The following is a 24,940-nucleotide window of genomic DNA, read 5'->3' as shown; positions in this document are numbered from 1 at the left end:
ATCAGCCCTGAAAGGCCCCACTCTGTGCAGAGCCTCTCTTCACCCTGACCTTTCCGTCAGCAAGGGTCACAGGCCATCAGTGCGCCAGAGGCCCCTTGGTAACCACCCCCAGTTTCAGAAGGGGCGGCAATCCAGAGGTCAATACGAGGTCACACAGGCGGTCCTTGGCAAAGCCAGGACCGGAGCTCAGATCTCCAGGTGCCTTTTCCTTATCAGATCCTTAGGTCATATAGTATCAGGAACACACACACCAACTCTCGAAGGCTTCAGATTTCCAAAAGCAGTCTATAAAGAACCTGCTTCATTTGCCCGCTGTTATCCAGAACAAGTATTAAGATTCAAATGCTCCAGGGGCCCACTGATGTGTATCTCCCACGAACCACCACCAATGTCCAAATGAAACCAGCCCTGAAGTGTTTTCACAGGAGCTTGGATTGGAGACTACCTTATAAACATAAGCATACAACTCGGCGTTACCAAAGAGGAACGTATTTATTTCACGTAAATTCGTAAAAATACTTTTTTTGGCAGTCATCACATAAAATGTCTGATGTTAAAAAAAAAGCACACAAAGGAAAGCATGAAAAACAGACCCAAAATGTTAAGATTTTATTTACAAAGCTTCTTTGTTGTACAGAAAGTAAAAATGTGGTTACAATCTCAGTGTAACTGGCAGCCATGAGTGGTTCAGACTCACTGGTCACAGCTGCCCGGGCTACAGCGGAGTCTCACACGGACACCTAACAACGTTTACAATTGTGGTGGGTGAGGTCCCCAGGCTTGGTGGTGGATTTCCAAGCGGGACTAGAGAGGAAGGTGGAATGTCTCAGGAACTATTCTTTGGCTCTTTGGGTGGGCAGGTGTCCTGGGGTTCTGAATCACAGCTACTTTTTAAACTTAAACAGCTACCAAATCCTTAGGAGCAGTCCGACCAATCCTGAACAGTTCTTTTTCTGCAGGCTAGTTGGGGTCTTAATCGTCTTCTCCTTCGTCATCTGTTTCTCTCTTCCGCTTCTCACCTTTCCCGCTGTCCTCCTCCTCTGCACAACAACAACAATTCACTTTAAGACAATGCAAGGACAGTGTGCCAAACTAGTGCAAAAGGGTGGCTGGGAGAGAAGGTCCAAGACCAGATCGGCAGGCAAATTAAACGAGATTAAAAAGCAACACAAATGGTACCCGCATCAGAAGGACAGAGTAGACAGCAGTACCAAGTCCCAGAGAACAAGCTTCCTGCATGTTAAATAGGTCCCTCCCAGGTGTGTCTTAAAACTAGCTGCTATTGACACACGAAGGGTGGACCAGGGATCATCAGCTGGCCCAGTTTTTGAGACATGCTCACTCTTAAATGACCTTGGACAGCTACTTAACTCCTGTAAGTTCCCTCTGTAAAATGGGACAACAGTACCAACTGCGAGGGTTAGTCTGTGGCCACATGAGGCAACCTCTGGAAGCCCCTCCAACAGAGACACCCCCACTCAATGCTCGGCTTTCTGTGGCCTCACACCTGGTGCAGACGCACTGAGCAGATTTCTTTAGAATGTTCTATGTAGTAGATACAGAGCCCTCCACACAGTGCCGGTTTCTGCTTTAATTAGTAAAAACTCCTGACTGGACTGAGAAACACAGCAAACACCTAGGTTTTCCACACCTATTGAGTGGAGACCACCAGGGTCAAGGGTCTTTTACTAACTTCTTAGTGGGTTCACATTCTAGAACAATGAAAGTAAACATTCGCATAACTTTAACCAAAGAGAAGCAAAAGGCATGCTATGAGACCCACCTTCCTCTTCCTCTTCTTCCTCATCTTCTTCATCTTCATCAACTTCTCCATCTTGGCCAAACTCTTCCTCCTATAAAAGGGTAAATGGCAAGCACACTATTATCAGACCGATTCTGCCGCACCGAGGAGTGCAAACAAACAGTATGCGCCAAGGAGACACAAAGGCCCTGACACCTGCCGATTCTGCTTAATGAACCCAATTTAAAAAGTCCTTTAAAAACACACCTCACCTAAAGTTAAGTGGTCTATTGTCACACACGTTTACTATGCAACTTATAATGAATACTTTAACATCTTAAGGCTTATGGCACACTCCATCCCTAGAGACAACACTCTTCAGGAGCGTAGTGCCATTCCACGAGGGACTTCAACGGGTTTGAGGGAAACTGGAATTAGAAAATAATGGTACTTTCCCACCATCAACTTTTAGAAGCCCGCTCGAACAATGAGACCATGCAAATGCTCCGCTTTCTCATTTGTGCACTATAAAAAAATATGTCTTTTGAGGAAACCCATTTTTCTTGGCTCTAGTTTGTAAAAACATCCTTGAGGGTCAAAGGGAGTACTCTCTTCTCCTGTCCTATGATATTCAGATCCTTGAAGATAATGTACTAGGTTTACCGTTAATTAGACTATCCCTAATTCTTTACATAGAGCAGACCCGTAATTTAATAAACCAAGCCCAAACCTTCAAGAACAAACTCAAAAACACAGGCGTACCATCAATATAACTAATTCCAGGAATTTCATTCTATGGAATATAAAATCCTGTGTTGTCCTCAAAGTTAAAGGCCCAAACTTTGCAGCCAAGCCTGGTGTCTCAGCATGCATTCAATTTAGTATTTATTCAAAGGAAGCACGGGTAGAAGCTAAACTAACCAGATGCACATGGTCCATCAACTCCCAAGTACACTAATTTCTGCAGAAACCCCTTTCCTTTGCTTCTGTGCTTAGAACAAAACAAACACACAAAAAAGACCCTGCATTTTTTGTTTAAATTACAAATCGGAAGGAAGTAGGCAGAAAAGACTTGCACTGACCTCCCCACTGACTTCATCTTCATCATCTTCCCCTTCTACATCTTCATCTTCGTCTTCATCCTCTTCTTCATCAAAATACTCCTCACCATCCTCATCTTCCTCATCTTCTCCTTCTGAAAATAGTCCCCAAACCAACTGATTACATATCCCCTCCGTGTTTGGATGGAGCCCATCTTTTGAGGTGTCTAGAGAGCCGTGGGAAGGTGCTGCTGAGCTGAAACCAGGGGAGACCACCAAGCACCATCATTCTTCCCCACAGCTGTTACATACACAGCAAAAGCCCCCTGCCACCAGGAGCCCTGACACCTTTCATTAGAGAAATGTACACTCCCTCCCTGATGAATCAGCTCAAGGTCTGAGATCTGCTTCCCAATACGTGGACAAGGAAAGGTATGTATGTGTAAACAGGGTCGCTGAGAACCAGTCATTGTTGCATCCAGGTGGTGGAGCACAGTGAAAGGTGGGGGGCAGGCCACCACCATAGAGCCAGCTGCCAGGATCAGGAGCTCCGGCAGCCTGTTCTTTCCTGCCTGGCTACCTGTGCCCGGCCTCCGTCTCAGTGGAACATCACTTCCACAGGCAACTGGTGCTCTCACAGCCCCTGTGGCTCCCTCACAGGGCACCCCGCCACCTGGTCCTATGTATTTGTATCCATTTCACCCTTGACTCCCGAGGAGATGGCCAGCACCAGTAGGAAGACAATCAAGAGTATTTCTTCCCAACCACCATGGTGTCCTGGGGCCTAGTCATGCCGGCTGACTGACCTTGGCCCCCACTCCCGCCCCATCTTCTGGATCAAAGAAGTCAAACAAGGCTCCCTTCATGCTTGCAATGAGAAAGCCAATCTTTATGCTTCCTTCTAAGCCACTGAGATGAGGAAGCTTTCACCCCGCGAGTACTAGAGTAAACCCAGGAAAAGGCAAGTGAGTCAGGACAGACTTTTAAAGGTGGAATAAAACCATTAAAAGATTCTCAAAGATAGGGAAATGTAAAACACCTTGATCAAATATTATAACCTACACTTGACCTTCAAGGTATGGCCAGAAGATTTCCCTCCTGAATAAAAAGTGGAAGCCAGCATGTTAATTTTCATGCCATGCCCTGGTGAATGATAAAGGCAGTCCCTACCCAGGAAGATACCTGCAGCATGGTAGGGAAGGGGCCCTCCACATACAGGAAGCCTGACTAGCTTGTGGCACCAGGAAACGCTCCCCAGGAGAAGTGCTGAGGAAGGTGGACATGAGACCCAAAAGGGGACCATTAAAGGCCTGGGACCAGTGGGCCCCACGACCAGCTGCAGCTCCAGGATCATTGAACGCACAACTCATTTTTATTTTGAATCACTGTTAGGCCTCAACACTCCAAGAGCTTGGTCAAAGTGAGGCAACAAAGATGCGTTTCTCTGAAAGGTAGAAATCAGGGGCCCACTCACCTTCCTCCTCCTCCTCCTCATCTACACCGTCCACCTCAGCATCGGAGTCAGGGGCTTCCTGGTCTTCGAGGTCGTAGCCATCCAGGTAAGTCAGCTGGGGCAAGAGCTTAAAGACGCTCTCTCGGTAATCATTCAGGTTGGTGACCTCACAGTTAAACAGATCCAGACTTTTCAGACATTCCAATTTTTTCTGGAAAGGATATATAAAAACACCTCTCCTAAGCCACAGGAGCACAAGCAGCAAAGCCCACCTTCTCAACAGGTACAAACGCAGGCTTTGTAGTCCACTAGCTGCTAGCCAGGCAGCTCTGTCCACAGGAGAGCCTTGCAAGCCCTCACACTCGCTCGAGTACGAGACTGTAACCAAGCTCGCCTCGCCTCTCCTCAGAGGTCCTCCCAGAGAACTAAGACCCTTTTTGCAGTAGCTAAAGACATGGGAATTTTGTATTAATTTTTCTTGAAACATCTTTTCAGAGTCTAAGACAAATCACAGAGCTGGGTGTACAGGCTCGACAAAGCAGGCACATCAGAAACTGAGAAACATTGCACTTTTTTGTTCATGGGGAAAACACCAAGTCAGGGCATTTTTACCAGAGGTTTCTGATGAATATCCCTTTTTTACCGCACCTTCAAATTTTGTTAAAAATGCTTCACTGTGGGTTGGAACCAATTTCTTCCATCTTAAGATAGTTACGATTTAAAACTTGGCCCAAGAAAAGTTTTCTAGTAGCCAAAGTGGGTAACAAAATGTGCATGTCTTTTACTCAGATCACCACAGGTCCTATTTTCACTCCCAGGCCCAGGAGTTCTGACTAAATTAGGAGACTGGGACGGTTGAGGCACCACACAAGCAAGTAACGGGACAGCAACAGACGTGACCACACCCCCACCTTGGTAGAACATGATTTCCGAAAGCTTACAAAAAGTAAGTGTGAAACATGATGTATAATCTATGTTCTTTAAGATAGGGACCACGCTCAGAGGCACATGACTATTAGACTCTTAACTAATTAATGTAGTAACTTCATGGTTCTCAAGAGGAAGAGCTGGGAACTAATATAGAAAAAACAAACTTTCCCTTTTTATTTTTGATGCTTGAAGACTTTATGCTGTTACAGGGGAAAGGAAACTACCCAGAGTAAGTGATTTTGCTAGGCTAGTGTTCACAAAGACTTAGGCAGAAATGCCATGCCTCCAGGGCAAGGCTGAGCAGCTGTTACGGGTGGGCAGCCCTATGGCCAGGACCCTGCTGTCCGGGCCTCTCTGACCTCTGCTCTTAGAGACGCACCAGCACCTTCCTGATCAAGGAGGAGGTTCCCACACTTGTCTTCTGACTGAGCAGGATCACAGCAACAAACACGCTGCACCGCTCAATCCACAAGCTCACAAGGACCAGAGTTTACAGGCAAGCCAGACTCTTGTTTGTTGCTTTGTCCTCTAATTGTTAAGGAGGGCCACGTAGGTGCCCTCAGCTTTCAGACTAGTTTCCTTACTGAGCAGGACCTAAGCTTAGGCAGTTTTCCCAAGGAGGTTCAGCCTGAAAAGTCTACCCTAGAAGCAACGAACCATCTCCTAGTCAGAGATCTTCCCCCAGAAGCGGTTGCATAAAAATGCACACAGCAGCCCCGATGTGCCTGCCATTTCCCAGTGCCCACAGCACCATGCTCCAGCCCGACGGCTCCACTACGGAAGGCAGTTTCTAGACCTGTAGGAAAGCTGAGATTTTTGCTACAGCCTGCCAAGGGACCCACCAACAAGCAACCGGGACGCCACAAACAGTATCCCTGAAAATAAAGCAACCAGCACTCCCCCACCCCCCAAAAACCTGACAGTAAGTGCTCTATTTATAGTTAAAGCAGGAAAATGGTGCCCTAAGTGGCCCAGCAGGTACAAAATCTATCACACATTGATTAATCAGAGGATCCCAGTGTAATCTGCAAAATCTCTTAAAAAATTACATCAATACCACAACTCTAACCTTCTGTGAATAGGCTAGCCATAATAAACATTAAACATTTTATTAACAATAATGTTGCTTGCCTTCTTAGAATTTAGAAGGGCTTTGGGGGATGGTTTGGATGGCCCAGGTCTCTTAAAAAAGGTGTCCAAGGAAGTTTGAATTGATGCCTTCTTTGTCTCTCGTTAATGGCCCTGTAGCAAGCAGAGGCATTCACAATCATTGCATTAACTTTCAAGAAGTGGGCTCAAGGTAGGTGTTCAAAATGTATGTGATTAATGAAGATGAAGATGGTGTTTTTCCCCCACCGAAGAATACTTCCAGAAGCCATAATGGCCCCATCATTTCCCCTCTTCACATTCTCCTATAGTCTTGTTAGCTCAACAGACCCCCTTTCCCCTTCCCTCTCCTCTAGGAAGCAGAAAACTGAGCGCAGCAGTTTCCAATGTGAGCGCATGCCTTTCCAAGCTAGAGCTGGGCCGGCCTGTGGCACTGGCTGGCTGTGTGTGACTCTGGACAAGGGGTCAGCCTCCCGTAAGCCTCAGCTTCCACATCTGTAAAGACCATGCTCTTTCTACCCACCCTGCAGAAGGGTTTTGAGAATTACCTATAACATACAAAGATCTGCCGTGCAGATCCTCAAGCTGTTCAGAGGATGGTCTTTCTCATCCTTTATTGCCCGCGGGGCCTAAACCATCACAGCCACTGACACCACGCGCCAGGCCAGGAACAAACCACCAATCCCACACTCTCTCCAGCTCTCCCATGTGCACCAGGACACTGAACAAGGCACCTGAATAAAAACATCAACAAGGACTCAGGTTGCCTGAGACTCCGTGGACAGCCAGCTACCTAGGATGCAAAGCACTAACACTTGGTTCCAGAAATAAGGGGTTCCCCATGCTCACAGGGAAGTTAAAAGCTTGTCCTTAAGCAAATAGATAATAAAAGCGTGAGGTCGACTAACAGATCAAGAGAATGGTCAGCACTCAATCCGTGACTGTTGGAAGCCCCAGCAGGAGCAATACAGGCATGGAATACATTCAAGGAAAGACAAGACAGGTCCCAAGAGCAGGGGAACGGGCCAAGAACTTCTAGTCGACTTCTTGCTGTAGCTCTCTCCATGCGGTCTCCTCTTGTCTTAGAGGGACAGGAGGGTACCCAGCCAGGGTCAGTGTCCCTGACTAGAGCAAAATGCAACAAGTGTCTCTTTAAACTCGGGAAATGGGGGCTGGAGAAAGAGGCGGCTTCTTGTTCCAAAGTTGTACAGCCTAGAAACCCCCAACAGGGCCAGTCCTATTCTGCCCCATAGGGCTGAGTCGGAATCGTTCTCTTAAACAGTTAATAAAGCTTAATAACAAAGAGCTCTGTAGAAGAAAATTGCATTTGTGCTATTATCTCCATAATTCATTAGAAGGGGAAAGACCTCACACAGTAATGACCTAAAAACCTCTTCATTAGAAGACACACTCAATCCTCTTCCTCTGAAATAACACACTGTCCTGTGAAAGTGATCTCAACAGCAACCATCAGAGAAGCTGAGCAGCAACAGCAGCCGCCGCCACCGTATCCTCTGGGTGTGCTCACCTGGCTCCTAGCGTCTCAGAACCCTCTCCTAAGTTATTCGGCAAGCTCAGCATCCCCAATCAGTGAAAGCAGAAAGAAGCCACAGGACTCCACCTCTAGTATGGCACAAGTTCGACTCCCCTCAGCCTTACTAAAATGAGCATCTACTTGTAGGTCAAATGACACACTATCACGTATACAGAAACCAGGCATTTAGCAATCACACACAGATGGATTTCCGAGGGCAGTTAACCACAGCCTGTGGGGCTGCCCTGGATCAGTACTTCTGTCGCCGGGAGCTGTTTCTGGCCACCACACCTGTACGTTTCATACCAAAAAGAAGACAGGGAGTGGCCCCACTGCTTTAAGACTGAGGAAACTGAAGCCTAGAGAGAAGCCACTTGCCCAACGTCCAACGGCAAAGCCTATAATCTAAAGGAAAAGGAAGCTTAGTTAAGGCCATGGGCTAAGCCTATCCCAATAGGCAAGACCAACGCGGGGGTCGTACATGCAAAATTTTAACTTCAGGAGCAAAGACCAGCGAGAACTCAAGATACAAAACAAGCAGATCGAAGGCTCAGTGGTGCGATCCTTGGATTGTTCCTGCTAAAATTTAGACCTGGACTCAACAGCAAGTCTTCACTGTCGGAAATACTGGCAGGTTGGGTCAGGCTGAGAAACTTTAAAGGGCCACCCAAACAAACAAAACCCACAAAGATAATAATTCCTTCACTGAAGCCACAGGCGGGAGAACAAAGCCACAGGGACACACACCAGAGACCCAAATCTTGACAAGTGGATCCGTGTATAAGTATACACACAACACACACACATATGCATTTAAAACAATAGTAAAAACCACATTTCTCAGTGATCATCCCCAACCATTTCCCATACTATAGAGAATTATGAAAATGAAAATGACCAATAAGTTCTGGTTTACAAATTCGTTCCTACTTACCAAAGGTTCCAAGGTGCTGATGTCTTTCAGCTTATTCCCACTTAAGTTTAGATGTGTGAGGTTTGGCAGTTTCTCAGCTAACATGTCCAGACCACCGAAGATTCTATTGTCACTGAGCTCAAGCTGCAGGAGAGAAAACACACACACACACACACACACACACACACACACACACACACACACACACACAAATTCAGGTGTTATAAATAAACAGCAGACAGCAGTCTCAAATAGCTAGTAAGTTGAGTTGATCCCAGTTGTACCAGGGCAGGTGAATCATTTTGCTCAACTAAACCCTAACAAGCAGTTTACAAGTCCCAGCAACAGAGGGGGAAGGAAAAAGAGGGTGAGAAGCATGGCTTTCCTAACCAGCTGCTAATAATAAGCTTGCTTGAGAACTGGCCTCACCTCAGTGAATACATCTTCTAACCTACAAAGTAGGGCAAGGCACATTAGAATTATTTGAGAAGTGGCAACATGCTATACCTGCCAGGCCAGATTAATGGTCCTTGCATTCTGAGCTGCTGATTCTGTGCCGGCCCAGGGCTTGTAGTACCCACTTGAAACCTAAGCTGCTATGGCCCTGTGCTGACACCCCATGGGGCTCTACACCTGGAAGCCCCGGGGGACTGTTGTTGGGAAGTCAATAGAAGCGGGCCACAGCCTAGGAGAGTCCTCACAGAAGCTCCATGACCCCAGAGGAAGAGTGGGGCAACAGCCCGAGTTGACAAAACCGGCTTCCTGAAGGCACTTTCTTGCATAACGCGGCACTGGGCTTACCAGAACCTACTCTAATTTCTTAGCTGCAGGTCAAGTAGCAGAGGCGAGTGGTGTGCCAATGCAGGAGGCAGCAGGCCCGCACCAGGGAATACTGGGATCCTAAGAGCCAGAGCCTGAGCCTGGAAAGCCCTGGAGAGCATCTCATCAAGCTCTTCGCTTGGCAGGCGGACCAACTGAAGCCACAGCGCGTTTCTGTTCTGTATCTTAAGTGGCACCAACAATGGCCGTACCCAAGGTTCATGGGTCCAGACACTGTTGCACACTAGAAAGACAAATTCATTTGCTCTTCACAAGTTGGTAAGGTAAATAAATTACTCCATTTACAGCAAGGAAAATGACCTATCAAGACACTATGCTGTTACCTGGTGGGCCTACAACTGGTGGCAGGCTACCTCAAGGAGAACCCATGCCCGAGATGCTATGGATGGATGGATATAAATTAATCTCTGGCGTTCAATGAAATGTACAACACACTATAAGACTCAAGTGGCCAAGGTAATGAATGGAAAGCTTTAGTAAATCAAAACAAAAAACACCCGTAAGCACTGGTCTTTGGAGAAAACCAGAGAGGGACAGAGGAGGAGCCATAGTCTCACACAGCGTCTGTGATACTGTTACATGTGTAACAGTCACTGCCAGTGGCACGGATCTCTCAGGGAGCAGCAACAGCAAGGCAATCCACCGCCACAGGACTTTCTAGACTATTTATTTTGAAATGAGAAAGTGAAAACTGGGAATCAGAGCCTCTTGTTAAAACTGTCTGTGCTAACAACTTAGGAAGAAAATTAAGTGCCGCTTAGCTGTGAAACCGTTCGACCTGCTGCCTGTGACTGATGAGCTCTCTCTGCACTCTGACCTCATTGGCCCAGTGATTGAAGCAGAAACTCCAAGGGGCTCTTCCTTACTCAGTCCTGGCTGAGGAAGTGAAAGGTTGGCAAAATGGGGGTGTACCAAAATAACCCCACAGAAGAAACGATGGGAGGTTACCTGGCTAAAAATATAACCGCACTCACAGAAAGCAAGGGCAGCACCTGTGCTACAACCCGATCTGCTGGCCAGCAGAGTCGGGGGCAATTGTGCCACTCAAAGATGGCAGCAGAGCAGTCTGAGAAGCACATTCCATGCTACAACCCTGGCAAAAATCCACCTCCGGTTTGGCTCCTAAAAGAACTCCTTTCCCAAGTATCCCATTCTAGGTCGTTAGCATGGAATTCTTCCTATTCTGGAATGTCGTACTTGCAAGTTTAAAAACAACAGAAAGACTAAAGGCCACACGCAAAGCCCAGGTGCTAACTTTCTGAATGACTCCGACAGCAGAGACAACAGTACTTTAGATAAATACACCAGAATGCTACGAACACAGAACAGAAACAGACATGCTTTAATCGACAACTCCAACATCAAGTCAGTGTGATGGTTAAAGTTATTCTAAGCTAATCAGAGCCTCCAGGGTCATTGACAACCCACGCAAATATAAAAAAGGATTATACGCGACAGTGCATGTTTCAAAGGAGAAAACTACCGATTTAAATACAATTCTTCCTGTTAAAAACAACCAAACAAAAAACCAGGGCCACCGGAAAGGCATGAGGACCTCTCGTCTATCTGCTGCTCGCGCACAGCAAGTTTAGAGCATTTTGCTTGTCTCATTCCTGGTCCTTTTTGGGACTCGTGCAAGCCACGCGCACAGCCCACACCTGAATTCAATCATCGAAAACAAATCCTTTCTAGGCATCTTAGTCTACGCAGGTCCTGTAATCTAGCACCAACCAAACAGTGGAGGATGATGGGAAGTACAATAACCAGACACTCTTCTGCAAAGCAGAAAAGGCAACAAGGTAGGAAATGCAAACTCTTTTCTGGGTCTGTTGCTGTGTTCAAACAAAGGGCTGGATTAGATTCTGTTTCTTCAGAAGCGATGCTGTGGGCCCTGGGGCAGATAAATGTGCAGGAACAAGAGAAAATGCTGTTCCTAAGTGTTGCATCCCTTGGTGGGCAGATGAGAAAAGGGGAGACAGTAAAGCAGTAACTGCAGGGCCTCAATGAGGATGAGGAAATACAGCAGTTTTGTGACAACGAAGAAATTCTTCTGGTCAGCTACCGCAGGCTCCAAAACTCCTCCCTCACCACCAAGAGGACAGCAGACTGATTATTTTTATCAAACTATAAAATCTGAAGCATCTTTACTAAAACTCACCCCAAATAGACATAAACAATGAAGAGAGGGAGGAACCTGACTCCCAAATCAAAACCCAGTAAGACTCTAGTTAACGCTGGAACCGTGCGAGTCGTGTAACAATCAAAATGATCCCAGAAAGGCACCATCCCTCAGAGAGGCCATTCACTGAGCACCCAGCATCCATTCTGCAAGGTGAAATGGTACCACCAGTTTTTATAGGAGAAGAAATCGAGTCCTGGGAAGATTAAGTAACCTGAGCAAGATCACCCACCAAGGAAACGATAGCACTGGAATTCAACCCCGATCTGCTCAGTTCCAAAGGCCAGGTGCTGTCTGTTATTCTATGTGCTTCCTCACAGGTAAAATCAGGTTTCCCCTGTTCTTGAACTGTTAAAGAAAAGGTACTTACCTTTTTCAATTTCGGTAGTTTGGGGAAATTTGAAACTGAAATCAAGCCTACATTTATTAAGCTGAGGAACTCCAAGTTCACAAATTCAGCTGTTAAACCCTCAATCTTTCCATCATTTGATTTGCAGTTGTCCAGGACAAGTTCTTGAACCTATGAATAATAAAGAAAAGGATTAAGCCTTCAAAAACCATGTTGGAAACTAACAAAAACTCCCACCATAAACAATTAAGTGTCTACTCAGTCCCAAATCAGCTATAAATGAAAAAATCATTATCCCATTCAAAGTACTATCCTTATTTGTACATCGAGGGGCTTTACTTGTGTAAATCTGTTTCAGTTTTCATTTATGCCTTGTTAAGGGCCTCTGTTTCTGTCACTGGACATGTATAACACTTTTCCACATAGAGAAACGGGTTCTTATGAAGTGTAAGCGAAGAAAATAAAACCAGATTCACAAAAACCACGTGCTGCGTGTACTCCAGGGGGCACTACTGAGGCTTGGGCACACACCAATTTAAAAAACCATTTCCTGTTAAAAAAAAAAAAGCTCCCTAATAAAATGTAAAAAAAGAAAAGAGAAAAAAATGATTAGGGCAAAAACTGTACAGATGTGCTTTATACAATTGATGTATGTATATGTATGAACTGAGATAAGAATTGTATGAGCCCCAATAAATTGTTTAAAAAAAAAAAAGAATGAAGAAAATGTTCTATAACTGATAGTGGTGATGATTGTACAACTCTTCTTGATGTACTTGAACTATTTAATTATATGATATGTGAACTATTTGTGAACCAATAAAATTGCATTTAAAAAAAGTGCCCCTCCCCACAGAATTTATTTCAAAGGATGGCACTGAATCTGCAGCTCCTGGAGAGGGACATATCTGATCCGAGCACAGGGGAGCAGATGAGGGGGGAGGAGAGAGTGGAGCACATCCTGGCCCACTAGGCCAGCCCCACTATGAGACATGATGTCCCTCATTGACCCACAGTCCTACAGGGGGGACAACACCCGAGACACTGGGAATTTCGCCCGACCTGATCCCGCCACACCAAGACAAAGCACTAAGAGGGGTGCAACAGAACAGCAAGGGAACGGAGTGGCGAGGTCCGCAGGGAATGCTGAAGGTGGACTTTGGGGTCAGGGCGTGGTGCCCCAACAGACTGGACTGGAAAACACTCCTAAGGCCAACAAACAATCCTTGAACTAACTACAAGCTTTTCTTTCTTGTTGTGTTTTGGGGTTTTTTTTCCCACTGGTTTGTTGTATATTGTTGCTTGGTCTTGCTCTGTCTTGTTTTTGCGCATGCTATTATCTCCAAAGGATTGTCTAAATAAGATAGGCTGGATGAACACTCTGGAGGAGAAAACAACATGGCTGACAGTTCCTGGGGGACATAGGAGAGGGGGAGGTGGGGGTAAAAGTAGTGGTGTTAACAAATCCAGGGACAAGGGAACAAAAAGTGATCCAAATTGGTGAAGAGGGTGTGGGAGGCCTGGTAAGGTGTGACCAAAGTAATGTAACCAAGAGGAATTACTGAAACCCTAATGAAGGCTGAACATGATAGTGGGACAAGAGGAAAGTCAAAGGAAATAAAGGAACGAGCTAGGAGGCAAAGGGCATTTACAGAGGTCTATATAAAGTAAGGTGGCCAGATGTGCCGCGGCATTTTTTAAAAAGTCCTGATTTTTGGAAAGAATGCACAACAAGCTAGGGTTTATGGTTTTCGGCTGCCGTGTGGCTACTTCGCCAGGATATAAGTTTTATCAATGGCGTCCCGCTTTACCAATGTTAAAATCTGGTCACCTTAAAATAAAGGCATATACATATGCAAATATATTTATATGAGGAATGGGAAATAGATCTAAGTGTATATATTTATAGGTTTAATATTAAAGTAGCAGAAGAACACTGGGCCTCCACTTAAATACTCCCTTAATACAAGAACCCTTTCTATTAAATTGGCACTCTCTAATGCTCACCTTTCCAATACCTCTGAAGACAAATGGGTGTATAAGTAAATGTGGCGAAGAAAGCTGATGGTGCCCAGCTATCAAGAGATAGTGTCTGGAGTCTTAAAGGCTTGAAGCGGAACAAGTGGCCATCTAGCTCAGAAGCAACAAAGCCCACATAGAAGAAGCACACCAGCCTGTGTGATCACAAGGTGTCGAAGGATCAGGTATCAGGCATCATAACAAAAAAATCTTATCATAGTGAATGATGGAGGGAGTGCGGAGTGGAGACAAGCCAGTCAGGGTGCGATGTAGCAATGATGAAACATACAACTTTCCTCTACTTCCTAAATGCTTTCTCCTCCCCCACTATCATGATCCCAATTCTACCTTACAAAACTGGCAAGACCAGAGGACGTACACTGGTACAGATAGGAACTGGAAATGCAGGGAATTCCAGGGTGGATGATCCCTTCAGGACCAGTGGTGTGAGTGGCCATACTGGGAGGGTAAAGGAAGGGTGGTTTGTCAAGGGGGAACCAATTACAAGGATCTACATGTCACCTCCTCTCCTGGGGAATGGACAACAGAAAAGTGGGTGAAGGGAGATGTCGGACAGGGCAAGATATGACAAAATAATAATTTGAATATTATCAAGGGTTCATGAGGGAAGGGGAGCGGGGAGGGAGGGGAAAAATGAGGAGCTAATGCCAGGGCCTTAGGTGGAGAGCAAATGTTTTTGAGAATGATGAGGGCAATGAATGTGCTTTACACAATTGATGTATGTATGGATTGTGAAGAGTTGTATGAGCCCCTAATAAAAGGATTAAAAAAACTTATTTCATAATAAACCAATGCAATTGATAAAAACAGCACAAATGGAGATGGAGTATGCTACCAGCTGTGTAAGAAATATGGTATCCTTTCTTTCCAAAGGAAGACATTATCTCAAGGAAAAACCTAAGTGAAGATACCAGGAGTTGTTTGGGGGGGGAGGGGGAGAACCTTCCCTTTTCCTAACAAGATCACCAGGAAATTTGGGCTACGTCTCTACATTTCCTTTAATCCAATTTTATTTTTTGTGCAGATTACCTTGACACTGAGAAAAATGAAGAGACCTTAATACCAAACCAAGATGAATTTGGGTTACACGGAAAATCTTCCCAGGAAGAGGACTGTTAGATATTACTTTTTTTCTTGGCACAAAATCCCCTCCCCTATGGAGATCTTGAAAGTCAGAGTTAGAATTCAAATCCATCCAAAGGCACATCTTTTTTAAATGTCGATCATTTGAATGGTACACGGTGTACCCATAGTGCACCTACTATCTCTCCCTATACAAAGCAGGCAGTGTGAAGTAACCAAAGACAGGGAAACAGGCCACACAACCCACAGCGCCCAAAACCTTGAGACCAGCACAACGAGAGAGGGACATGATGAAGGCGTGAAGGGAAACGCTAAACTTAACTCAGAATTCTAACATAGCAGGCTTTCTGTCCCGAGCACCTTCTAAACGGATCTCACCTTGTGGCTCAATTTTTAGCCAAACATGAATAGGCTTATAGGGTGGGCTCGCTCCAGCACCAGGTGAAGCACCCACTCTGCAGAACTAGAGGCTTTTGAAAGTTCCAAGACAAAGAAAGCTGGGAAGGCAGAGGACAACAGCGCTCCATGCTACACAAAGTGTGCATGTATGAACTACAGGGGAAAGGTCAGTTTGCGCTGTAAAATACTCACTCACTCCAAACCCAGTAACAAGCCCTCATTGGAGTCTATCTACCATGCCGATGCATTAGTATTTATTTGAGCTTTGTGGGCGACAAAGACCTTGTTTTAACATGGTCTTAGCTACTTGTGGTGAGGAAATTAGTCCCACGGCCCCAGGATGACAGCCTGGGAGCAGTCAGTCTCCTAGCAGCCATCAAGCAGCAGGCACCTTCTCCAGCGGTGCTGACAGTTTTGAAAGAGTAAAGAAACCATGCTTACATCTTCCAACAATGTCCTGCGTCACTCTAGTAATTGCTACTATTTATGGAGTATACTTGGTGGTTTTTCATGGCCTCCAGCACCCCTTGAAAAAGACTTGATCAGATACTCACAACCCAAGAACACCCTTTTCCACCAGGCCTTACCACTTCTACTGCCTCTGCCCCCCCTTCAAAAGCCCTGCGTTCAGGGTGCCTGCAGGTCTACGGCTGGACTTTCCCTTCTACTCTCCTCCAGGCATCGCCACCTTCTTCCCTCAGAGACAGAACACCTGAAATGCAGAGACCAACTTTGGGTGCTTTCGAGACGTTGACAAATACTTTGGAAATATGGTACACAAAAGCACATACCAATCTGCCCAGAGTTATGCGAGGAGGAATGAAAAGAGCCATCCTGTCTGATTATGTTTGCTTCCCAGCTCACTAAGTAAAATCACTTCTTGGACATTCGCTCAACTGCTAAGATTCCACTTTAATCAGTGCAATGTTCCATCATAATGGTTCATCCCAAACACCACCTCGTACTCTGAGTGCATCAGAACATCTTTGCTGAAGCAGGAGCAGGAAGAATCAAGAAACTTGGGGTGGGGTTGGGGGAGGATTTCCAATGTGCAGGTTTTAGCAGTTGGGACTGGAAGCTGATGGGAAGGGGGCGGGGTCAGGTTAAGAGAGCCACTTAGAACAGTGGTTTCTCAACCTTCCTAATGCTGCAACCCTTGAATAGTTCCTCATGTTGCAGTGACCTCCAATTATAAAATTACTTTCATTGCTACTACATAACTGTAATTTTGCTACTGTTATGAATTGGGAGACCCCTGTGAAAAGGTCGTTTGTCCCCCAAAGGGGTCGCAGCCCACAGGCTGAGAACCAGACATCTGGGGGGCACCAAGCTTAAGGTTCCCGTGGGATATCCAAGTGGAAGGTTTCAGCAACAGCTGGAGATGTGGGTTAGAGCTCAGGGGAACTCTGGCTTACAACTATTTGGGCACATTCAGCTAAGAGCTGTGAAGTGTGAATTTCCTAGGAAGAGGATGGGGCCCTAGGGGTCCTACAAAGATGACTAAAAAGTAAGAACACGCATTAAAAAGGCAAGTCTACTCAGGGTGCACGGAGTGGGACAGCTTCCTCCAGTGGAGAAGGGAAGTCTGGGATGGGAGCACCGAGGCAGATGCACCCAATAGCGTTATTTTTTCCCCATAAGTAGGCAGTAACAAAATACGGAGTGGTATGGCTAAGATGTAAAGAAATGTTACCCCTGGAACAGGGCAGCTAGGCAGCTGAGTCACTGGGGAATAAGCTTACAACAGAGACCAGGCGAGGGCTTCATCATTCAAGGCTCTGCACACAGCCAGCAGCCTTAGAGGTCAGTCCTCCTCAGGCCCTAGGTGAAAAGGCATTCTACCCAGCAACAGAGGAAGGTAGGCCCATCTTCCTCCTGCTTCCTGAAACATGTATGGGTGAGAGTCAGGGAAGACAACGTTTGGGGCTATGGGTAGTAAGGTCAGGCCTGAATGAAACACAACCTCCCGATCTACTTCCAGAATAAACCAGAGATTCTAATCAAGGGGGGAAATAAAAACAAGGTCCTAGGTCGTTCTAACATCCCAAATCCTTCCAGGACAGCAGACATCCAAGGACAGGCTGAGTGGGCACTTTTATATGTGTACCTACGACTTGGAGGAGGCTATCTGATGGATACGGAGCTAGTGGGGCTTGTGGTTTAGTTTTCAATCTCTGGCTTCCTTCAACGGAACTGGCTTTTTCTAAGATGAGTATAGGGTAAAAAAAAAAAAACAAACACACATGCAAACCACTCCTTATTTAACTCATCTTTATTTTCTATAGCATCTGAGCAAAGCAATAGGTTTTCTACATTTTCTTTTTTTAAAAATCGTATTAGGGGCTAATACTACTCTTATCACAATCCATACATACATCAATTGTGTAAAGCACATTTGTACATTCACTGACCTCATTCTCAAAACATTTGCTCTCTAAGGCCCTGGCTGGCATCAGCTCATTTTCCCCTCCCTTCCCACCCCACCCCCAGGAACCCTTGATAATTTATAAATTATTTTGCCCTGTCCGACATCTCCCTTCACCCACTTTTTTATGTTGTCCGACCCCCAGGTTGGTCACATGTAGATCCTTGTAATCAGTTCCCCCTTTCCAACCCACTCTCTCTCTACCCTTCCAGTAAGGCCACTCACACCACTGGTCCTGAAGGAATCATCCGCCCTGGATTCCCTATGTTTCCAGTTCCTATCTGTAACTAGTGTACATCCTCTGGTCTAGCCAGATTTGCAAGGTAGAATTGGGATCATGATAGTGGGTGAGGAAGAAGCACTTAGGAGCTACAGGAAAGTTGTATGTCTCATCGTTGCTCTATGGCACCCCGATTAGCTCGTCTCTCGCCCAAAGTTTTCTACATTTTCATTGAAAAATCCAAACTGCATTGTTACCAAATAGGTTGTCTAAGGGCCAACTTCCCAGACTTACCAGCCATTTAGAGAACATTGTTTCTCCAGGAAAACACATTTTAAGATTCAAATCACCCAGGAGGCCTTCTCTAAGTTAAGGTGGGACCAAGAAGTCCAGAACAAGGAATTAACTAGGAGCCCTTTCTTCTTAATCTCCTCTCCTCAAACTCCTTATACCCAAATGGTTGGTGACCGCCCTCAATTCTTATGGTTGTTTCTGTGCCTCAGGAGGAAGAACGGTATGGAGGATTTATCTAGTCTCTTTATGACAGGAAAGGACCCCCACTGCATGGTCAGCAAGACAAAACCAAGGCCCCACTGCCCCAAAGGAGAGTGTGCTTCTGTAAAGGTCGTCTCCGAACTCCTACCCAGGGTCACCATGGGGGAGACTCACCCACAGCAGTGGGCGCATTAGTATTAAATTCAGAATTGAAGCTACAACTAAAATCAGTTCCCTAATGCCAGTCAGTCTCCTTTCCCAATAATATGAATGCCAGTGATTGTACAAGACATGCTCCAGTACTGTACTTGGTTCACAGTGGACAATACAAGTATTTTATAGTCACTCTTATACCCGCTCATGAAATGTTTTAAAATGGTAACGATGAAAAGGCCACCCTGGGCCATTTTCTCTTCAATGTGAACACAGCTCTGCTGTTTTAGATTGAGCAAGATGGACCACATATTTATTTTCCCAAGGAGCCCTGCTTGGAAAATAACCCACATCTGGCTGGGTTTATTAGGAAACAAGCCAGTGGCCATCAAGTCCATTCAACGCATGGTGACCCCATGTGGTATGGCTCATAATACATGGCTGCCCCCTGCCCCCCCCCCAACCCACTGCAGTCCAGTTGATCCCAAAGCATAGACATTACAGGAGTGACCTCACAGGGCTTCCAATGCTATAAATCTTTACAAAAGCAGACCACCACACCTCCTGTCTTCCCCTGGGTCACTGCAGGGGGGCCTGAAGCACCAGGTTTTGGGTTACTAAGGAATAGGAGGGCAGGAGTAGTCAATGGAACACCTATTGACGATCGAATGACAAGAATTCTGATGGAAAATAAAATAGCACGATCACGAGGTTTTCTGAAGCCCCTGTACTTTGGTCAAAGAAAACATTTTCTTTAGATGTTTAAAAAATACACTCATGAATGCATCTGGCTTCAAAAGCCATTTACAAATCTTCGAGGTTAATCACAGAATAGTCCTGTATTTAAGAGCACCCCGTGCGTATCATAAGCGCGTATTCAGTGGAAGGATTCTTCCTATTTCCCCAAATGACAAGAGCCTGGGATTCCAGGAGCCAAGCCTACTCTCTACAGCATGTCCCTGGCTTAGAAAATTCTCTAAATAAATGCCAACCAGGGCGAATCTATACTAACATTAGAGGTCCTCTGCATCTGGGGAGTAAATCCTTTGAGAGTCTGAGGTCACATTTCTTTTTGCCCTTTTCACTCTTATTCGCCAGCATTTTCCAAAAACCCCCTTGATGTCATGGCTCCAAGGGCTTAATGGAATATGCTTGGACAGTCTTGGCTCATTTTCACATACAGAAAATACCTGTGCCATACCTCACATAACAAAATCTCTTTAGAGTTCTCCTAAGTTTTAAGAATGGAAAGAGGTCTCTGGAGGCCAAAGTTAGAAAATGTCTGACCTGGATTAATATACAACACTAACTTCATGATGCCAGGTGAAGACCTCCACATAATATACTCGGGAGCCATGTGACTGACCTTAAAGGAGTTTTCTTTGTTGAAAGTACTTAAAAATTTTTCTTAAATTTGGCATGGTTGTTGCAAGTGGGCTTTCTACTCCTGTAGTGCACTACTGCCCTGGAAACTCACAGGAGTTCCATCCTGTCCTATAGGGTTGCAATGAGTCAGCAGCCAACTCTATAGAGGTTCTTGTTTTATTTTGAAATAGGCAGCAAATTTCCTTGTAGTATTAGGTTGGCTCTGTCCTCCCCCAACTCCCACTGGTCTCAGTCACCCTTCAGGACCCTTCCTCAAACTCACCCCCCCCCCCCAACTGCTCAGGCCCAGGCTACCTCTCTGACCAAGGCAGCATGGACCCCACGGGGCTTGCAGGGCCAGAGGGCTGTTGTCTTGGTTACAGTGCTTCCTAGGCCCTGCCAGGCTGTTCCTAACCGGTTAACCATACTCTATTCCCTAGGCCAATGTTGCCCAAGACAGTGCCACTAGCCAGCCACGTGGGACCTTCTGAACACGTGAAACGTGGCTACTGGGCCGAACAAATGAAAACGTGCACTTTACAACAGCCAGAGGAAATGGTCAGAAGTTCTGTCCTGGCTTAGAGAAGAGGGTGAAGGCCCAAGTCAATCGTTTAAAAATTAATTCACATCTACACATACCCGGTTGCTCTGAAAAGTTTGTTGGAAAAAAGGCAACTCAAGTTTCGTCATATATATTACATGTATGAAACAAACACCACACACGGGGAACCCAGGCCAGGTGCATCTCCAGGGTGAAGCAAAGCTATTCTGAACGAGTATGTTCGTGGTAATCTCGTCTGAGCACCCACACCGAAAGAATTCGAGATCAGCAGCGCTCGGCAGGGAGGGGAGCCTAAGCCCCCACACCGGCACGTTTCGTGGAACTGATTTCGCCCGAAATGCTGCACATTCTGTTCACTTGGAAGGCCGTGGCAATAGCGCAACGGCCCGAAAGGAGCCTCCCTCAGCCCGAAGACCCCCGCCCCCACTCGGCACACCAGCACATGGCGAACACAAAATGTCTGACGGAGGGGCGGAAGGTGCGGGCGCCATTCAAACCTCCTCAGTTCCGACGCGGGGAAACCGGCGGAGGCGGAGCCCCCTCTGGCGTCCTCCGGGGAGGGCCGCCCCGACCGACCGCTCCAGGGGCGACCTCCGAGCCCGCGAGCAGGCGCCCCACGGAACACGCTGGCCGCCGGGGTCCCGCGAGTTCACTACTCGTCGCCCGCAGCTACCTGACCGCACGCGGGGGGCGCGACGGGACCCTCCGAGGCCGACCCCCCGCCCGCCCGGGGCGTCCGGCGGGGAAGCCCGGCGCCGCGGCGTGCGCCCACCGCGCTCCTTCCGGGGCTGCAAGAGGCGACTCGCCCAGGCCGGCTCCGCACCTCGGCAGCCCCGCCAGCCGAGCGCCGAGCGCCCCGAGCACGTGCGGCCACGCCGGCGGCGCGGTGTCCCCGCCACAGCCGCCGGGAGCCCCAGCGCGCCGGGCCCGGGCCCGAGGCGGCCCCTGGAGTTGCCCTTTTAAGAAGGGGGAGGGGCGGCCGCGCGCCCGAGAGCGGATGAGTCGGCGGCGGCCGCGGCGCGCGATTCCCGCCAGCCCGAGCCCAGGCGGCGCGGGCAGAAAGGAAACCGCCCCCCGGCGGCGGGCAGCGGCGGCCCTCGCCGCGGGCGGGCGGGAGGACAAGTCCGCTGGGCTGGGCAGGGCAGGGCCGGCGGGCCGCCTCCGCCGGCGGAGGGAGATCGGCGCCCGCCAACATGGCGCTGCGTCGGCCTGTGGCGCGAGAGGCCGCCGCCCGCCCACAGCGAGGGGCCAGCCTCCCGGGTCAGGGGCCGCGGGCGCCGCCGGGGCGGCGTGGGGAACCAGGACGGGGCCGCCGCGCCCGGCCGGCCCGGGCCCACCCTGGGGAGGCCGGGAGGAGCGGAGGATGGAGCGGGGCCGAGAAGGGGAAGAAAGTTTTTATTTTTAGGCTTGAAAAAATGGCGGGAACCGCGTCCCTTTCAAACTTGGCCCGCGAAGGGGCGGCGGTTGCGCCACCTCCGCCGCCAGGGCCCGCCCCTCCCCCGCACCGCGTGCGCCAGGCCGCGCCCGCCCATGCCCCCCGGTGCCCGCTCGCCCCCGCGGGGGGGAAGGCCACCCCGCCGCCCCCGCGCGAGGCCCGGCCTGGAGACCTCCGCAGCGCGCCGAGGCCGGTTCGGGCCGCCTTAGGCCTGGCCCGGCCGCGCGGCTCCCCCGGCGGGCCCGGCCTCGCTTCCCGGGAGGCTGCAAACATGGCTCCCAGTGTTACACAACCCCCGCCGGCGGCCGCCCGCCCCGGCGCTCCCTTCCCCCCGGGACCGGGCCTCGGCGCGCCTGGAGCTCCGAGTTGGCTGCCCCCAACCCCGCCGCCTTCCCCGGGCATCCGCGGGGGCCCGCGGACGCCAAAGAGTTAACGCTCGCGCGCTCACTCCCCCCTCCGCGCCCGCCCGGCTTCCCCGCCCGAGCCCGCGAGCTGCGCCCTTCCCCGCGCCGGGCCGGGCTGGCGAGCCCGCGGCCCCGGCCCCGCAGGTGGCCACCATTACATGCAAGTCACGGGGGGCGAGGGCGCCCGCAGAGCTCCACTTACAGCCGCCGGCGTCCGGTTCCTCAGCTCCAGGTGGATCCTTCTCTCCATGTTTCCCTCTTCCCCCCTCTTCAAACTTAACTTTCCGCGGCGGGGGGCGGAGGGGGGAGAGGCGTCCTGGCCTGCGCAGGCGGCGGCCGTCGGAAGAGGTCTGCTCGCGGCAGAGGCCGGCGGCGCGGTCCCGGGCGGCGGGGGGCGGACGGGCGGGCGGGCGGGCGAGCGGAGCCCCTGGAGCCAAGTTACTCGCGGGAGCGGAGAGAAACCATGGAGGGAAAAGGGGCTGGAGCGCGGCGCTGGGCTCACTACCGCCGCCCCCGGCCGCAGGACCGCACTGCGCTTAAACCGGCGACGCGGCGCGGGCGGAGGCTCGGCTGCGCTCGGCTCGGCGGCCGCCGCGGCTCCCAGGACGGGGCGGGGAGACGCGCGGCGGGAGGGGCGGCGGCTGGGGAGAAAGGCGCAGCCTAGGGGGCGGGCGGGAGCCCTCCCTCCCCCCGAGCGCACGTGGGGCGGCTGATGTAAGCCCTTCCTCCGGGGCTTCCCCACCTGCCACCGCCTGGAGACACCCCCACCCCCCCTCCCCGGGGCCCGCGCCTGGCTGGTGCGGAGGGGGGTGTCCCTCGGACCCCAACCCGCCCGCTGCCCGCGAAGGCTCTCGGGGCCACCTCCGCTCCCCTACTCTGCGACCATCCGCCCGAACCCCGCTTTCTCCGTGGCCAGGTGGCGGTGTCGCAAGCGCGGCGGAGGGCTCCCGTCGGGGCGGAATCGCGGCGGCCGGCCGCCAGCCCCAGCCACCCCCAGGCGATCGCGTTCCCGCGTCCGGGAGAACGACCTCGGCTTCGTCACATGTAGCTGGAAGCGAGCAGTGGGGATCTAATGGCGCCTCCGAGACTCCCTTCACTGACTGCGTCTGCACCCCCTGAGGTGTGTGAGCCCGGCCCCCGGTCCCCAGCCCCGGGCTAGCTTCGCAGGCCTTTGTAACGGGCGCTCGCTGAGGGTGCTTCGCAGACCGCCCGGGAGGAGCGTTCTACTCGGTTTAAAATAGGCAAATGTGTCGATTCAGGTACCACCTTAATTCTAACTTAGAGGCACCAAAGAGCCATTTTAAAGAGAACGACAAAAATTCTGTGCCTACACCCAAGACTTTTTAGAAGTTGGGGGGGGGGGGAATCCCCCCCTCCTGTTTTCTCGAAATTTAGTGGCAAAACAGTCCAAACTTCGTTTTAAATCATTCCGATGTCAGTTTTCAGTATGGTAAATGCATTCAAGTTTCAAAGCAAAAGAAAGCTTTATAGGGCTATGGACAAAGGTAGGTGTGGTGTTTCCTGGCTTGTATTTCAGGAGCTAGGAGCCAGCCAGCCAATCACAGGGCCATGCACGGAAGGCTTTTGTGGAAAACCGACAAGTCAACTTGAGCTAAAGCTATGGTTGAGCATACCCTTTGGGCGATGTATTCTTTCTCATGCAGTGCCCAGAAACCCCTGTGAAGTAGATGGCATGTTAATCATCTTGCCGAGGAGAACTGAGCCTTATTAAGCTGCTAGGGGTGGGAGTGGGGCGCCACGCAAGGGTTTCAACCCCAGCGGCTCTAACGCTAGAACCTACTCTCTTGGGCCACACTATCAGCCCACCTGCCCAGCTGGGAATGAAGCCAGGGCGGCAGGTAGATTGGGAACAGTTGTGCGGGTCTTTAACACCAGCCTCGTGCAGGTGGGGCGTAGATGTTGAAGGCGACTGCTCAGAGAGCTGGTCACCTGGGTCTCGGTGGGGTACCTGTCCTTTGAACCCCAGAGGTTATGGAAGGACTCTCTCCATGGAGCGCAGCTCGCAGGATAAATGTATGTTTTACAAAATCGTGCTGCAAAGTAATTTAAACACAGCCACAATGTGCCTCAAATAAGAGGATAGCCAAGGGAGGGGAGACTGCAGACCCGGTAGTGCCCTTGCTTAGGCAGCCTGTGCTGGCCTGCACCTCTGTGAACAAAGAGCATGTGTTCCAGTGACATGCTGCTTTGTCAGGGGCTTCACTGCCAGAGGCAGAAATAGCCCAGGCCGAGCAGGGTGTGTCTCCCGCCAG

At 49.4% G+C, this 24,940-nt stretch overlaps 1 protein-coding gene across 2 annotated transcripts; it reads right to left on the bottom strand.

Annotated features, from left to right (window-relative positions):
• Positions 1-473: 473 nt before the first annotated feature.
• On the bottom strand, positions 474-23,398 carry ANP32B (acidic nuclear phosphoprotein 32 family member B). 2 transcript variants are annotated; one of them, XM_075560204.1, is made up of 7 exons: positions 22,870-23,398; positions 12,108-12,257; positions 8,740-8,862; positions 4,256-4,445; positions 2,824-2,936; positions 1,784-1,853; positions 474-1,040 (listed from the first exon to the last, which is right to left on the bottom strand). In XM_075560204.1, exons 1-7 carry the CDS (start codon positions 22,915-22,917, stop codon positions 973-975), a joined length of 762 nt encoding a protein of 253 aa, XP_075416319.1. In that variant the 5' UTR covers positions 22,918-23,398; the 3' UTR covers positions 474-972. The 2 variants fall into 2 exon arrangements, with proteins under 2 accessions (XP_075416319.1, XP_075416320.1); XM_075560205.1 differs by having other exon boundaries at positions 2,824-2,933.
• Positions 23,399-24,940: the final 1,542 nt, after the last annotated feature.

This window comes from Tenrec ecaudatus, chromosome 10, assembly GCF_050624435.1.
Source record: "Tenrec ecaudatus isolate mTenEca1 chromosome 10, mTenEca1.hap1, whole genome shotgun sequence".
NCBI lineage: Eukaryota > Metazoa > Chordata > Mammalia > Afrosoricida > Tenrecidae > Tenrec > Tenrec ecaudatus.
Note: the sequence above shows the minus strand (reverse complement) of the source record. Positions and strands in the feature narration are given on the sequence as shown.